This window comes from Ochotona princeps, chromosome 19 (genome assembly GCF_030435755.1).
Source record: "Ochotona princeps isolate mOchPri1 chromosome 19, mOchPri1.hap1, whole genome shotgun sequence".
Taxonomy (NCBI): Eukaryota; Metazoa; Chordata; class Mammalia; order Lagomorpha; family Ochotonidae; genus Ochotona; species Ochotona princeps.
Window position 1 is genome coordinate 1,997,211 of NC_080850.1, and position 15,853 is coordinate 2,013,063.

General features: G+C 62.9%; 1 protein-coding gene across 7 annotated transcripts; it reads left to right on the forward strand.

Annotated features, from left to right (window-relative positions):
- Nucleotides 1-3,396: 3,396 nt before the first annotated feature.
- Nucleotides 3,397-15,762, forward strand: DBN1 (drebrin 1). 7 transcript variants are annotated; one of them, XM_058677715.1, is made up of 15 exons: nt 3,397-3,738; nt 7,705-7,760; nt 8,374-8,483; nt 8,683-8,757; nt 8,836-8,982; nt 9,095-9,172; nt 9,305-9,456; nt 9,549-9,612; nt 12,332-12,391; nt 12,485-12,608; nt 13,176-13,313; nt 13,634-13,804; nt 14,152-14,819; nt 15,081-15,183; nt 15,304-15,762. In XM_058677715.1, the coding sequence occupies exons 1-15, from the start codon at nt 3,653-3,655 to the stop codon at nt 15,375-15,377; spliced, it is 2,106 nt and encodes a 701-aa protein (XP_058533698.1). In that variant the 5' UTR covers nt 3,397-3,652; the 3' UTR covers nt 15,378-15,762. The 7 variants fall into 7 exon arrangements, with proteins under 7 accessions (XP_058533698.1, XP_058533697.1, XP_058533695.1 ...); XM_058677714.1 differs by having other exon boundaries at nt 3,398-3,738; nt 8,371-8,483; XM_058677716.1 differs by lacking the exon at nt 3,397-3,738 and adding an exon at nt 4,433-4,862 and having other exon boundaries at nt 8,371-8,483.
- The last annotated feature ends 91 nt before the right edge of the window (nt 15,763-15,853 follow it).

Consider the following 15,853-nt stretch of genomic DNA (forward strand, 5'->3'; position numbering starts at 1 on the left):
GTTAAGCCAGCACCTGTGACAGCCACAGCCCACATGGGAGTCCTGGCTGTTCACCTAGCTCCCTGCTAATGCACTGGGAAGGCAGCAGAAGCCAGCCCCGCCTCTCACAGCTGGAACCAGGTGGCCAAGGACATCAAAGGCTTCGGTGCACTCCCCATCTCTGATGCTCTTCTCAGCACTAGCTTTTTTCTCTGGGAGGGAGAGACCCCAGAGATGGCCTCCAGCAGCCCAGGGGACAACTCCAGCAAAAGTCCTAGGGCCAGTGCCAGTGCCATGGGACGGACTTGGGCCACAGGTCCAGCTCTGTAACAATGATGGAGTCTGGGGACAGGCCTGACCGTGGGGTCTGCTGCACAGCCGGCCCAGGAATCCTTCTGCGATACCTTTCCAGGCTGGAGTGGGCCTCTGGGTATGGAAATAGTAGTGCTGGCAGCGGAGCAAAGAGGGCAGCTTCCCATCCAGGCTCTATGCTATGCGCCTATGCGTTCCCAGGCTGGGCACGTCCCCCCTCTGAGCCTCATGGCCTTTCTGCCAAACGGGGAGGATGACCAGCCCTGCTGCCCACTGTGTACTACGGCCACGTGTGCTGAGACCAGCGAGGTCCAGCTGAGGGCTTGCCAGGCGTGGAACCGGTGGTGAATAGAGAGGCTGGCACACTGCCCAGGGCACTGCCAAGGGCAACACCGGGTGATTTGTAACACCGGTTGTAATTAGGTGGCGCTTTCGAAGGTGGGCCTGGGAAGGTCTGGCAGCACAGGGTGCTCTCAAGCCCTCAGCCTGTACCCCTTCTTGGGGGTGTGGGGGAGTCCAGATCAGGAAGTGGGTTGAATCAGGGTGGAGTTTCTCACTCCCACGCCTGCATGCAATTGCTGTACGTCCCAGGTCCTCAAAAAGAAACCCAGGGGGAAGTGTTTCTGCCAAAGTCACGCAGCCGGGGATCAGTTTTAAGCTTTGCTCCCGGCCTTTCTTCTCTTCCCCTTGTCCCACTGTGCTGTTGGGGGCTCAGAAGTGTGGAAATGCGCCATCCCCACCTCACCGCACAGTGTGCAGGGTTGGGAGCTCTGTGCTGGTACCCCAGGGAAGGGGGCAGCCTGGCATATCAGCAGCCTGAAGGGTGACCAGTGCTGGGAGTGGCAGACCCTCGGCTGTGTGAGGACCTCCAGGTGGCACCCACCAGCTGCCCTCCAGATGTGTGAGTATCAGGGGCAGCATCTATGAGCAAGTTGATGCCAAGCAGCCCCCACTCAAACTGGCCAAGGCAACTGGAAACCAGCAGGGGCTACTCTGGTTTTTAGTCTTGGGGGTACCGGTGACCATGTGGTGGCACCAATGCCAGGGCAGGTGGGAAGGTGGAGCCAGTGGGTAGTTGGTTTTGCACAGCAGGGCGTGTGAGGGCTCAGCATGACAGCATAGTAGCTAAATCCTCTCTTTGCATCCACCAGGATCCCCTATGGGCGCCAGTTCGTGTCCCAGCTGCTCCACTTCCCATCCAGCTCCCTGCTGTGGCCTGGGAAAGCAGTCAAGGACAGCCCAAAGCCTTGGGACCCTGCACCTGCGTGGAAGACCTGGAGGAAGCTCCTGGCTCCTGGCTTTGGATCAGCTCAGCTCCAGCCATTGCAGCCACTTGGAGAGTGAACCAGCAGACTCCTTCTCCCCGTAAATCTGCCTTCCCAATAAAGTAAATAAACAAATCTTTAAAAAAAAAAAGGTGATGTGAAAGCAGGCAGAGTGAGGGGCCCAGAGCAGGGGGCCTGCATGGCCTGGGAGCAGGAGATCCCTCCCTCACTTCCCTGAGTGGTCCTAAACCAGCTGCCAGAAACCTGAGGGCTCCATGTGCCACCTGTGCAATTTTTCTGAAAATTAAAAACTGTTCTGAAATAGAAAGTTTCTCCAAAAATATCCAAGGCAAGAGGTGAGAGTAGGTGTGGCTGGAAGGGTTTGTAGGTGGTTGCTGAGGAAGCAGGGGTTTGAGGAAGGGAGAGCTGGGAGGCACTGGGGGATTTGAGATGTGGAACCGAGCACAGGAGGCTGGGGCAGGGGACTTGAGTGGGAGGAGCTGTGAGCTAGGACAAGCAGCAGGCAGGCAGGCAGCAGGCTCCAGCTGAGGCCAGAGAGCAGATGCCAGGCCATCTGCCCACCCCTCCCAGGCACCCCTGGACCCTGCTGCAGGGTGGGGTGGGGCGGAGTCTCCCTCCCCACTCTGTGCCTGCTGCTGCTCCTCACCCCTTCCCTGCCCCCTTGCCCTGTGTCACTCACTGCCTTAGTGGTCCCCAGGGCACCCCTCCTGGCCAGCAGGTGTGGGTCTAAAGTAGGAGGGGACATGGAGGACATGCAGGCTTAGGGATCCTGGACACAGTAGGTGCTCAGAGTCTTAAAAGGGTTCTCCCCACTCCAGGGTGCTGGGAACCGCTGCTTGGAGCAAAGGGTCCACGCTGCTCTCCCCTGGCACAACCATCCAACTCAGAACTCAGAGGCCTTGTCCCCACCCCTGGCCTGGACCAGCAGAGGCTGCTAAAGGGATGTTGCCTCCCTTGGGAAGAAGCGGCTTGGGTGGGGGGAGGCTTCATCTTGGTGAGAGGGATCTGAGAAGAGAGGCTCTGGCTCCGGGACTTCCGCATTCCCCACACCCCCACCCCGCTCCCAGCAGGGGACTTCTCCGTTGTAAAGGTGCCAGGAGGCAGGCTGTGCAGTGTCTCCTGAGGAGCCCTGTCCTGGGAGGCTGGGGTTAGATGCTGCTTGGGGAACTCCACCTGGGATTCCCCCAGAAGGTGTGAGGCTGGGGAGAGAAGCAAGGGATTTCCTAGCTTGGCCCCATCTGGGAAGGCACAGCTGTGGGTGTGCACGGTGGCACTACCAGCTGGGGTGGCCTGAGAGGACGTGGGTATAGAGCATGTCCTAGAGTGATGCTGGCTGGAACAGTGCTGGAGGGATCTGCGTAGGAACTGGGAGCAGGCTGGCCTGCCGGGGGTGCTGCAGGGATGGGTGTGGAGAACAGGGCTGTGCATGGGGCTGGAGATGAAGATGTAGGCCTGGTACTCAGCGCTGCATGGGGATGGGAGTGGACCAGGAACGGCCCTCCCAGCGGGCAGAGGCAGAGCCGTGTGCCTGTGTGTGTGTGGGGGGGTGCAGGCAGGTTGCAGGGGACCAGTCGGGCTGTTGGTGTGCGAATAGGGTTGGGGTCAGGAATTGGCATGGGGGTGAGGCTAGGATGGAGCTAAATTGAGAGGGGTGCGGCAGGCTTCACCCTGGGGCTACGTGGAGTTGGTTCTCCTGGTGGTGAGGACGCTCGGGACTAGGTCCTGGGCCGGGGACGCGCAGAGTGGGTGGGCGGCCCGGGTCGGGGCGAGGGGCGTGGGGGCGCCCCGGGGCAGGTCGGGAAGGGGGGGCGGGCCTCCCCCTGGGCCGGGCCGCGGCGGCGCTAGGACCGAGCGCGCGGAGGGAGCGAGCCGGGCGGAGCCAGCGCCCCCCGCCCCCCGCCGGCCGGCTCCCCTCCCCCGGCCGCTGGCTCGCTCGCTCGCAGCGCTGCAGAGGCTCCGAGGCAGCGGCGGCGGCGGCGGCTCCCTCTTCCCCTCCCTCCTCTTCCTCCTCCTCCTCCGTCCGTCCGTCCGTCCATCCGTGCGTCCGTGCGCTCGCCCTCCGTCCGGCCCGCAGCATGGCCGGCGTCAGCTTCAGCGGCCACCGCTTGGAGCTGCTGGCGGCGTACGAGGAGGTGATCCGGGAGGAGAGCGCGGCCGACTGGTGAGCCCACCGCCCCCGCCCCAGCCCCTTTGTCCCTGCGCCTTCGCCGCCGCTGCTGCCTTTGTCTCCTCCGGCCCCGCCGCCCGGAGGGAGGGGGCGACCCCGAAATGGTGCAGCGGGCCGGGGAGGGGCTGCCTTTGTGCGCGCCGGGGAGGGGCCAGGCGGGGCACCGGCGGCCCGGGCACCCGGGGGCGGCCCCAGGCGCGCGCCGAGGCGCGCTGGCCGGACGCAGGCTGGGCGGACTCGGGGGCCAGATGCGGGGCCGGGACCGCAGGGCCCTGCAGGGGCCCATCCCCCCGGGGCCCCGGGGGCAGGTGTGCAGAGGCCGGCCAAGGGCACCTTCGCCACCTTCCAGCGGGCGAGGGCCGGGCGGGGACGGGGCGGGGACCCAGCGAGCGGCGCCAGCGCTGCTTGCCCGGCCGGGCCGCGGCACAAAGGAAGGCAAGGGGGTGGGGAAAGGAGCGCCGCGGACTGGGCACCGGGCGCCCCGCCCACTGGGGGGCTTCTCGGGGTCGGCCGCCCCCCACCCTCCGACCTGGCTTGGGGTGTGGCGGAAGGATGTCCCATGCCTGCCACATGGCTTTTGCCCCTTTCCTCGGCGGAGGCGGCGGGGATGAGCCCCCCTCCTGGACTAGGCGGCTGCCGGGAAAGGAGATAGGGAGGGGGTGCCTCCGCCTCCCTAGTTTGATGGACCCCCTAAGAAGGGGTGAAGACACCCGTTGGGTCCCCAGCCCCTTCGCCCTGCTGCAGGCTCCCTGGTGAGGAAGCAGCCGCCGCCCCTCTCCCTCTCCCCAGCTGTTGTCTCCCCGGGAGCTGGGGGAGGGGAAGGACCACCTGTTCTGTGGCTGGTAACCCAGGATTTGCCCTAAGGCGCTCTTCTCCCCAGGCAGGTGCTGTCCTGCCCCTAGACCTCTTTGCCTTGGCCCTTGGCCAGGTGTGAGCGCAGGTGTGAGGCACCTCACCTCTGGGCTTGTCCCAGGCCAGCAAGTAGGGAGGGATGCTGACCCAGGGGCTGCGAAAGGGCACAAGATGACCAGGCATCCATGGTATGGTACTGCAGCACTGGCCAGCAGCCAGGCCTGGAGGGCCGCACGAGGGTGGCAGGAAGCCCTGGTGTCCTGCAGGTCGATCGCAGGAGGGGCCAGCACAAGCAAAGCAGGCAGGGGCCCACTGCTGTCCTGGCCCTGCCCCGCCCCCGGGGTGCTGAGATCATGGGAGCAGTTCTGGGCCAGTGGCCGCCGTGGCCAGGGGATGAACTGGCCCTGAGAGATGCGTAGGCCACTTCAGCGGCATCCCCGCCCTCGGCTCTGGGGGTGCGGATTAACTTTCACCTCCCCTTTTGCCTGGAACCCCTCAGCTGGATTCGCGGGCCACACACACCACTGCTGCTGCCCCACTTTCTAGCTAGTACAGGCCTGGGCCCCCACCTCCCAGAAACTTCCATGTGGCCAACGTGAGTTATTCATCTCTGGCATGCGTCACCCCCACCATCTGTGTTGTGTATGGGACACACACGCAGATGCACACATGTACCCTGGCACATGCACATATATGTGCCGTCCCAAGGGCCCCCTTAGCATTTGCTCCAAAGGGTGTGGGTAGCATAGAAGGAGTGGCCACGGCCCCCCAGTACCCAGCCTGGGGCATTCAGGGCACACCTACCCCTTATCCAATGGAAGGGCATCTTGGGCACAGGGGACTTGGCCTCCTGCCCTCTCTGCTTTTGGATGAGGGCAGTGGCTGGGATGGGGGAGGCTTGCCCCCCTGCCCTGGCTGGCTGGCAGGGCCTCTGAGGTGGGCAGCCCCTGGCCCTGGGAGCTTGGGACTGGGAGGTGAGGTGGTAGAGCAGAAGTGGCCCATGTCACCCTTGTTGTGAAGTGACTCACAGTGTGTGGCCCTCAGAAGTTCCTGCTCCACTGTGGTCCTCAGAAAGAAGAAGCAGACGTGTGGGCTCAGCTGTGTTTGGGGATCCTGGGGTCTTTCCAGCTGAAGCGTCTGGAGTGTGATGTTACCCAGGGCCCCCCAGCTCCAGCTGACCCCCCTTCCCAGGGTCTCCCTGGAGCTACCATGTACCAGTTCCCACCTCACATTCATCCAGTTCCTCTGGCCTCCGGAGTTTCTGCAAGTGTGGCAATACCGCTTCTAGTGTCCCCTCTGTGCTGGACTCAGGAGGGGTCTCCAAGCTCACCCTGTGGGCACTGTGAGTGGGGGTTCCTGCTCCCAGCCTTGCCATGCAGATTCTCCATGTCTTACGTCTCAGAAGAACATGAGAAGCGCTAGATTGGGGTGGGCACAGGTGCCTCGGCTTGCCTCTGCGGGTGAATGATGGATGCCCTCAGGGAGGCTGCCAGGGACCTGGCCCCAGGGTCCGTGGGGGTGGGGGCCTGCTGGAGAGAAACACACACACACACAGGGGCTCCAGGCGGACAGTTCCAGAACAAGCCCGGCTGAGTGTGGGTGCCACGCGGGGGGCGGGGGGCAGGGTTGTGCGGGGTACACATGGGAAGGCAGGCTGTGGCTGGGGGTGTGATTCCAGTGCTGTATTCCACTGGGGGAGGGCCACGACCCCAACAAGCAGGGGTGGCGGGTGGGAGGGCCTCTGAGAGTCTTCTGCTAGTCAAGACCAGGGTTCCGGGTATCTGTGAGACAGAAACCCTGTGCTGTGCCTCAGTTTCTCAGCTGTGAACTGGAGGGACAGTCCCTGCTTCTGTGAGAACCCTTTGTTCCCGGCAAGGACTTTAGCAGCCGGACAGGTGGCGGAGCAGCTGTGCCAGGACGCAGCTGCCTTGGGCCCCAGGGTTTGGGGCAACAGTTGGACCAGGAGGTCCCAGCCCTTGGCCCACCTGTGCTGCTGTCTGGGGGCAGAGAGGGGGAGAACCCGGGCAGGGGTGGGGTGGGGGCCCTGGCCTAACGCTGTGGACCTGTAGGGTTGGGGCCATGCCTCCCTCCTGCCTCTGCCTCACTCTATCCTGTTCCTCGCTCTTCATCCGTTTTCTCCTTTCTCTTGTTTTCTTCCTTGCCCCCTTCCACCTTCTTTCCTCTTCTCCCTGAACCCTTGCTCCTGTGCCCCCAGTCCTCCCCTCTTTGCATCTTGCAGCCATCTGCCTGGGCAGGACTTAGCCTCATTTCCTTTGCCCAAGCCTGTCTTCCCAGCGGGTCCTCAAACTTGGTACCTCCCTGAGGGGAGGAGGCGCCTGTCTCTGCGTTCCCTTCTGTGAGGTGGAAGCTGTGCTGCTGTTTCTGACAGCCAGGGAGGAGGCAGAGAGGCAAGGCTGCTGGGTCAGCTTTCTGGCCGGAAGCTTGTAGTCCCAGGAGGCCCCACTAGGGCGGAGGCGGCCTAGGGGCTGGAAGGCCAGGAGAGTGAGGCCACCCAGAGGCCAGCGCCTGGGCAGTGACCTCATCCCCGTTACAGGGAGGCGGAGATGGAGACTGAGGGTGGGTCCCTGGGGTCCTTTGTGTGAGAGGAGAATGCAATGCTGAGTGCCAATTGCTGGGTTGCCATGGATACTGGGGAATGCCCAGAGCTGTGCTAGGTTCTTTCTGTCTTCCCCCTCCTTCCCCAAGAGGGGAGGGACCTTGGGTACCAAGGCACGCGCCAGGTACCTTCCTGGCACCGGCCAATGAGAGATGAGGATTGTGGTAGCCAGGAAACGGTAACCAAGGAACCGTTGCCTTGGAGTTTCCCTTGCACACCCGCTCTGCCGGGTTGTGGGCTGCCAGGACCTGGGCTGGACGCGCTGAGCTCAAGTAGGCAGAGAACTTTCCCCTGCTTCCTTGCACTGCACCTGACCTGGCCTCCACCAGGTTCCCAGAATGCACCCCGCTGGCCCTGTTGTCATGATGACTGGTGGCACCTCCCCTCTGCGCCATCCCCTCTGTGTCCCTCTCCCTCCCCGGAGCTGTCCCCACCCAGAACTGGCGGCCTGAGCCCTGACCGTTGCAGGAGCCTCCCCTCCCTCTCCCCAGGGCTTTGTACACATATGAGGATGGCTCGGATGACCTCAAGTTGGCCGCATCAGGAGGTAAGAATTCCAGCCGGTCCTCTGCCTTCTCTCCGCCCCCTCCTCTGTTCTTTTCCTCCACACCTCCTGGCTCCTGGCCACCCTCCCGCTGAGCAGACCCACCCTTGTCTTTGTCCTGGTCATCCAAGCTCGCCAGGCGAGCGGCCGGGGAGTGGGGCACTTGCTTCCTGTTCGAGAAGGCTAAGCCCCAGAGAGGAGTGTTGACCTGCCCAAAGTAACACAGCTTAGAGGGGCAGCCCGGGTCAGCAACACGTTACCACCCCCGGAAGGCTTTATTAAGGAGAGCCTCACGTGCCCTCACTGGGTGTTGGCACCTGGTCACGTGAACTGTGTGAGATGTGGGGGAGGAAGTGTGAAGAACAGACACACTCCATTCAGCCTGGCCAAGACCAGGGCGTGGAGGACTCAGCAGCCCCCTGCCTGAAACCCTGGCGGACCTCCAGGGCGTGGAGGACTCAGCAGCCCCCGCCCTGCCTGAAACCCTGGGGGACCTCCAGAGCGTGGGGGCTCAGGATGCCCCTGTGGTGCCTGCCTGACCCAGCACAGGCTGTGCTTGGCACCGCAGGCCCTTGGCTGGGCAAGGGGCTTGACTCCTTCTGGATTCCCCCAGAAGGGGGCTTGCAGGAGCTCTCGGGCCACTTTGAAAACCAGAAAGTCATGTATGGCTTCTGCAGCGTCAAGGATTCACCAGCTGCCCTGCCAAAATACGTGCTCATCAACTGGGTATGCAGCCACACGGGGCGGGGTGGGGGCCCTGTCACATCAGCTGGGTATGCAGCCCCGGGAGCGGGGTGGGGGCACGCTCATATGCCCTGCACCACCTGCAGATGCTGGGGAGCAAGGCCAGCAGGCCCGAGGGGCTCAGGACTGTTGCCGTCTTCCTCATCCTTTCCTGACCCATGCTTCTCTGGGTACTGGGCAGGTTGGCGAAGATGTGCCTGATGCCCGCAAGTGTGCCTGTGCCAGCCATGTGGCCAAGGTGGCCGAGTTCTTCCAGGTGAGTGGTGGGGCTGGGGCTGCATGCTGGGCATGGGACGGGGGAGGGAGCATGAGCCCTGTGTTCTGCCTGCCCAAGGGCGTCGACGTCATCGTGAATGCCAGCAGCGTGGAAGACATTGACGCCGGCGCCATCGGGCAGCGGCTCTCCAACGGGCTGGCCCGGCTCTCCAGCCCCGTGCTGCACCGACTGCGGCTGCGGGAGGATGAGAATGCCGAGCCTGTGGTCAGTGCCCCTGCTGTCCCCCCCCCACACACACACCCTCCCGAACCCCTCCCAGCCCCCTCTGTGTGTGGAAGAGGCTGCTGGGGCCACGCCTATTGCTCCGGCCCTGCAGGGCACCACCTACCAAAAGACGGACGCAGCAGTGGAAATGAAGCGAATCAACCGCGAGCAGTTCTGGGAGCAGGCCAAGGTGTGAGGGCTGACCTTTAGGCCAAGCTGCCTCCACATCCCTGCCCCCGCTCCGGGACCCTGGTGGGGTGGAGGGGCAGGGCTGGGCACCCAGGCTGAGGGCCTACCTTTGTTGGGCCTGGGGCCGTCACAGAAGGAAGAAGAGCTGCGGAAGGAGGAGGAGCGCAAGAAGGCGCTGGATGAACGACTCCGGTTTGAGCAGGAGCGGATGGAGCAGGAGCGGCAGGAGCAGGAGGAGCGGGAGAGGCGCTACCGGGAGCGGGAGCAGCAGATCGAGGAGCACAGGTGGGCCCTGCCTCGGGGGCTCCTGGGCTCCCCGGCTCTGCACAGAGCAGCCCCCCCGCCCGTGACCCCCAGCACTCGCTGGCTTGTTCCAGGAGGAAGCAGCAGACACTTGAAGCAGAAGAGGCCGAGAGGCGGTTGAAGGAGCAGTCCATCTTTGTAAGTCCTGCTCTGGCCTTCTGGTTGCGGGGGGTGGGGGGGGCGGGCGAAGGTGGTCCTCTTGTTCCTGCACCTTAGGATAGGGCCGGTGTCCTGGGGGCATGGCCGTGAAGGGGGTCTGGCCTCTGGCAATGGACAAAGACTTCTTAGAGAAGAAACTTGAAGCAGACCCTCGCTCTCTGTGGGCTCCATGGTGCTTCCTCTGGTTCCTGCTCTGGGAGGGTACCTGCCTGGGGTTGCTGTGAAGCCCTGGGCGTGTGGGCAGGCATCTCCTCAGAGTGACGTGCCCGTGTCCCAGTCCGTGATCTGAATGGGCACTCACCAGCAAAAGCCTGCGGCTCCCGGGAGATTCAGTCACAATCCTGTCATGCTGTGAATCGGGTGTAGGATGTCAGGAGTCAGGACAGAGCGTGGTGCAGCTCTAGAGGAGCGGGAGGGAGAGGGCCTGGTCCGATGTGATGAGCAGGTGCCAGGGACTCCCATGGCCCCCAGTAGGGAGGGAGGAGGTAGCAGTGCTGAGTGGCCATGCAAGGTCCCTGGAGCCACCTCGGCCCCTGGCAGGGGTGGGGCAGGGAGGTCCCTCATTCATTCAGCAAGAACTTGCCAGTTGTCACGTGCCGGGCTGGAGAGCCAAATGAGTAGTCCCTTCATAGCCCAGTGGTGCTTGGGTCATTGCCCTCTGTCTCCAGGAAGGTCACACCACACAGCTCCCTGGCCCCCTATCCTTTGTGTCAGTATTTGTCACGCAGCGTCCATCTGTGTTGTGTCTCTCGGTTGCCTTTCTCCCCACTGGGGAGGTAGGATACATTCTGTTTCCCCAGTCAGAGCTAGCAAACTTTTTTGAAAGAACCTATTTTCATAGAGATAATCAGATGTACATGTATGTGTGTTCACATACGTGTACCCGTACATACATATGTACTGTCATGAGTGCACCGATATATATCTGCGTTCACACAGTGACCCATTATACATGCACATTCACATAGACACACTCACAGGCACCCGGGCATACTAACCATTCACATACATGTGCCCACATGCGTGTATTCACACATACACTCACGTGTGTGCATCCATGCACATTTGTCATTAGAGAAGTAGATGGCAGACTAGGGGGCTCATTGCCACTTGCCATCACCATCTCCGCGGGTCTGAAGGGACCCAGCCGACTTTATCCCTGTCGTCTGTCCTTCTCGTGAGGCTTACGGGACAGGTCGGGGTGGTGGCCTGGGACTGTAGCTCCTTTATGGAGGGTTCCCCTGAGGCGCTTGGGAGTTTGTGCTGTCCAGTACTTGCTCTGGGTTTTGTGGGATGTTCTGCCACACGTCTCCTGTTAATAAACATGTATTCCTGGTCCAGGTTCCCTTTTTGCCTGGGTCGCTAGGAAGCTCTCATACACATGAAATTGCTGAAGCACACACGTGCTCTTGACTCTAGTGGTTAGGTCTTGGTCACTCCTGCCGCCCACAGTGCTGGCTCGTGGCTGGCAGGAGCTCTGTGCATTGGCCTGATGGGTCCAGGAAGGCTGAGCAGCAGGGAGGAGGTTGGACTTCATTCTGGGACACACTAGGGTTGGCATGGAGCCCTCTCACGGGGGACCTTAGTCCTGGCGCCCCCCCAACAGCAGTGTTGAAGGTCCCAAGTGCTTGTGTTCAGGTACAAAGCCACCTGTGCCTCTGGCACCTTGCTTGCAGCCCCCAGGGCCTGCCGCCGGGGTCACTGAGTCAGAGAATTTGGGTGGCCACCTGTGTTGGTCACTCACACGGACCCAAGCCCCCCTCTGCTGTGGTTTAGTGGGGTGTGGGGAATGAGCCCAGAAACAAGACCTCGGGGTGCAGTGTAATCAGTGCGGGAATGGGGGGCTACCAGAAACACCCTGGAGGGATCCTGAGAAGAAGGTAACCTCAGTGGTCCAGGGCCTGGGTCAGGGGCAAGGCATTTGGGGAGAAATGGGTTGCCTTATGCCAAGGTGGGAGGCAGAAAGTGAGTTGGATTTTCTGGGAACTGTGACTGCATTGTACTGAGGACTCTGTGATTGGAGTGTGGGAGTGGCAGCTGGGGGTGAGGGGTGGTGGGGCAGAGGTGACGGGCCAGGCAGGCAGAAGCAGGGACCCGTGCACCTGTGCAGTCTGGGAACCCTGCAATGAGGTGGGCAGGGGAAGCTGGTGGGAACAGGGTCTGTGCTGGACCCACAGCGCATGCCCAGTGCAGGACTGGCCAAGGAGGGCAGAACCCTCTCTGGGGTATGTGGGCCAATGCGGCCCAAACTTCCCAACTCCCTGCTTTTTGAGTGGTGACAATTTATCCCTGTGAAAATGGCCAGCTTGGGGCTGTGCCCATCCTGGACCCGCTGTGGCTCCTGGGAGGCCCCTAAAGGAGCAAACCTGAGGTGGGGCGCTAATGCAGGCGCCTTGGCTGTAACGCTGGGTCCAGGTGGGGCCGGAGGGAGCACGGTGAGCCAGGGGCACCGTGGGAGGTCCAAGAAGAGGTAACTATAGGGTGGTGCCTGGTTAGCTATGGTGTAGGCCAGTAAGTGGGTGAGTCGGGTGCCCGGGTTCTGACTAGGTCTGAGGGTGACATGATGATCCAGACAGGACTGTGTGGCACGTGAGGAAGGGAAACAGGTGTCATGTCAGGACTTGGATGCGACAGTGTTAGGTCCAGCCCCGACCCTGTGGGAGTGGATGGCCAGGACTCGGCCCCCTTTGGTTTCCAGGGTGACCAGCGGGATGAAGAGGAAGAAACCCAGATGAAGAAGTCGGAATCTGAGGTGGAGGTAAGAGTTAGGGAGGCAGGGCAGGTGAGGTGGGCAGGGGCTCCCCCCGACCAGCCTGCTGTGCCCGGCCAGACCCTGCCCTGTGTCCTCCAGGAGGCAGCAGCCATTATTGCCCAGCGACCTGACAACCCGCGGGAGTTCTTCAAGCAGCAGGAACGGGTTGCTTCAGCCTCGGCGGGCAGCTGTGACATGCCCTCGCCCTTCAACCACCGGCCAGGTAGCCTTCGACCCCACCCCCACCATACCCCGGCCCCGGGGCACTGGCCCTGAGCCCCTTTGACACTGTGTTGGAAGAGAAGCCTTGGAGAAGGGGAGACCCTTTCACCCGCTGCCTCCCAGGTGGCAGAACCCCAGGAAGGGCCGTGGGCAGGGTCAATGCCGAGCTGCACCAGGGCTGGGGGCTCTGGCACCCCCCTTGGCTGCAGGGGGCAGGCTGACCTGCACGGCCTCGTGTGCATGTACACCTGTGCTCACCCAGGCTGCTGTGGTGGGCTTCTCTGTGTGCCGCTTCTGCCCCATCCCACCCTCTTGGCTTCCGTGTGCCCTCTGCGTGTGTCTGCACTCGCTGCGCCCGGCGCTGCCCCCGCTCAGAGGCCGGCTCCTTGCTGTGTGTCTGCTGCTGGGGGGGGAGGTGGCAATGGCTGGTGACCGGGTGCGTGCCCTGGCTAAAGGCAGCATGGGCCTCCAGGGCCAGCCCTGGGTGGGTGAGGCCTCAGGCGGGGGTGGGGGAGACTGACCTGCTCTTGTCCTCTGTCTTTCTCTCTCTGTCTGTCTCTCTCGGCAGGTCGTCCGCACTGCCCTTTCATAAAGGCGTCGGACAGTGGGCCTTCCTCCTCCTCCTCTTCCTCCTCTTCCCCTCCACGGACTCCCTTTCCCTATATCACATGTCACCGCACCCCAAACCTCTCTTCCTCCCTCCCATGTAGGTAGCAGCCCCAGGCCTCGGCGGGGGGGTAAGGAGGGCCCCACTTCCCGCTCGCTGTCCCAGCCTGGTGTTAGCCACCACCAACGTGACAACTGCTCACCTTGGGCCCCTGGCCCTGGCGGGGGTGCTCGCTGGCCTCACGGGAGCCTGGCTGATGGCCTCTGGAGATGTATTCTGGCCCCTGGGGGCCCTGGAGAGAGCTCCCAGCCCCTGACCCTGGCTCCAGAGGAAGCTCTGGCCAGGATGCAAGGTGGCCAGTTCCAGTACTGCCCAGTGCCTCATGCCTACTGACGCCCACCTGGGGCTTCGCTCCACAGGCAGCCACCTGGACAGTCACCGGAGGATGGCGCCCACCCCCATCCCTACCCGGAGCCCGTCTGACTCCAGTGTGGCCTCCACCCCTGTCACCGAGCAAATCGAGAGGACCCTGGATCAGGTCACGTCCTCACAGCCTCCTCCACTGCCACGGCCACCGCCCTTGGCCCCAGGTAAGGGAGGGACCCTCTTGCAAGGGGCAGGGGGTGGTGGTGTGGAAGCCGGGTGGGTGGGCTGGCTAGGTTGCCGTTCTAACAACTGCTTGGGGTTCCAAGACTGGAGCAGGGAGTCGTCTTCCCTAAAGCTCAGGGTTTCCTCTCTGAAAGTGGAAATCAGGCATGGTGGGTGCTGTGGGTGCTGGGAGTGCCTCGTGCGCCGTCTGAGTTGCAGGCATCATTGTCCGACAGTTCCCAGCTTCCTCTCTGCACAGGTGGCGGTGGTGGTGGGGATGAGTGGGTGGGCTGGGATCTGCTTGTTTTTCCGGGGGTGTGGGGGACTGACTGCCTCTGTGCTGGGACAGACACCCAGGAACCCAGCCGCAGCACAGACAGCGAAGGGACCAGCAAGGAGGCCCAAACCTTCCCAGCCCCCCAAGCTCCGGCCAGCCCCGTGGTGGAGCCCCCCGAGGCCCAGGAGCCTGTGCAAGGGCAAGGCGGGCCCACGGAGGACTTGGTGCTGATGACGGCTCCCGAGCAGGCCCCTGAGGAGCCCGCCGCCCTGGAGAGTACCGCAGAGGATACCTGGGCAGCTGAGGCTGATGCTATGGAAAGTGATACTGCCGCCACTGACGCCGCCGTCACCAACAACGTAGCCCTTGCCACTGCCGGCCTCATTGACCTGTGGTCTGGCAATGGGGAAGGGACCTCAGCGCACCCGGCTGAGCCCAGAGCCCCCACACCCCCATCTGGTGCTGAGGGCACTCCAGCAGAGGTGCCCCTGCTGAACGAGGTGGCTCAGGAGCCACCTCCACCTGTGGGGGATGCCTGTGCCAACCTCCTGGGTTTCGATGAGCTGCTACCTGAGCCTCCAACCACCTTCTGTGACCCAGAGGAGGAAGTGGAAGGGGAGCCCCCGGCTGCCCCCCAAGCCCCAGCTCTGCCCTCGGCGCCAGAGGAGCCAGAGCCAGAGGCAGAACCGGAAGCCCATCTATTGACCAACGGGGAGACCACCCAAAAGGAGGGAACTCAGGTGGGGCAGGGGCTGCTGGGTGGGAGGGGGCTGCCAGCAGGGTGCTGACCCTGCATCCTCAGGCTTGTAGCAGTTAACACCCTTGCTGACCCATATTGTTAGGGGAGCACCACTCCACTTCCCCGCCCTGGGTCAGCTCGCCCTAGGTCCCCAGGCAGGCATCTCTGTTTCCTTGGCAACCACAGAGAATCGGGCTCAGCCCTGATAGGGCAGCCCTAGTCCTGCGGGGTGGGGCCCAGCGACCTGCGTTTTCCCCTGCAGGCCAGTGAGGGCTACTTCAGCCAATCCCAGGAGGAGGAATTTGCCCAATCGGAAGAGCTGTGTGCAAAGGCTCTGCCTCCCGTGTTCTACAGCAAGCCCCCAGGTGGGTGCTGGGAGGCGTGTGGGTGTGGGTGTGGGTGCTGGGTGGCCAACACCCCTCCCCCTCCCCGCCCATCACAGCCCTGAGCATCTACCCAGCTCCTTTCCTCTCCCAATTCCGCAGAAATCGACATCACCTGCTGGGATGCTGACCCGGTCCCCGAGGAGGAGGAGGGGGGCTTCGAGGGCGGTGATTAGCCCAGGCGCCTGCCCCCCAGGCTGCCCTCGCCCAGGCCGTGCACCTGCTCTCCGGCCTTTGCCCTGCCAGATGGCCCACAAGCAGGGCAGTGCCTGCCTTCGCAGCAGCTCCGCCTGGCACCCAACTCCGGAGTCCGGCCTTTGCCGCTGCCGCCTCCGCCGCTGCCCTACCCACAGGGCCTGGCTTTTACAGCTTTTCTTTCTTTCTTTTTTAAAGTTGATAGGACTTGTACAGTTGATTGGTTTTCCTCCGGTTGGTAGTTGAGACGCTGTGGCGAACCCCACCTCTTCCCTGCTGGGTCCAGTTTGTAGCTCATAGTCCTCCCTGCTCAGCTGGCCCGGGGAGGGTGGGTAAGGGGGCAGCCTCACCACTGCTTGGGGCCCGGCGTGGAGGGGGTGAGGGAGGGGGGAGCTGTAGTGGGGGAAACGTGCCCCTCCCACCTTTTTCCTAGTTTTCTGTTTCTTGGAAAAATATC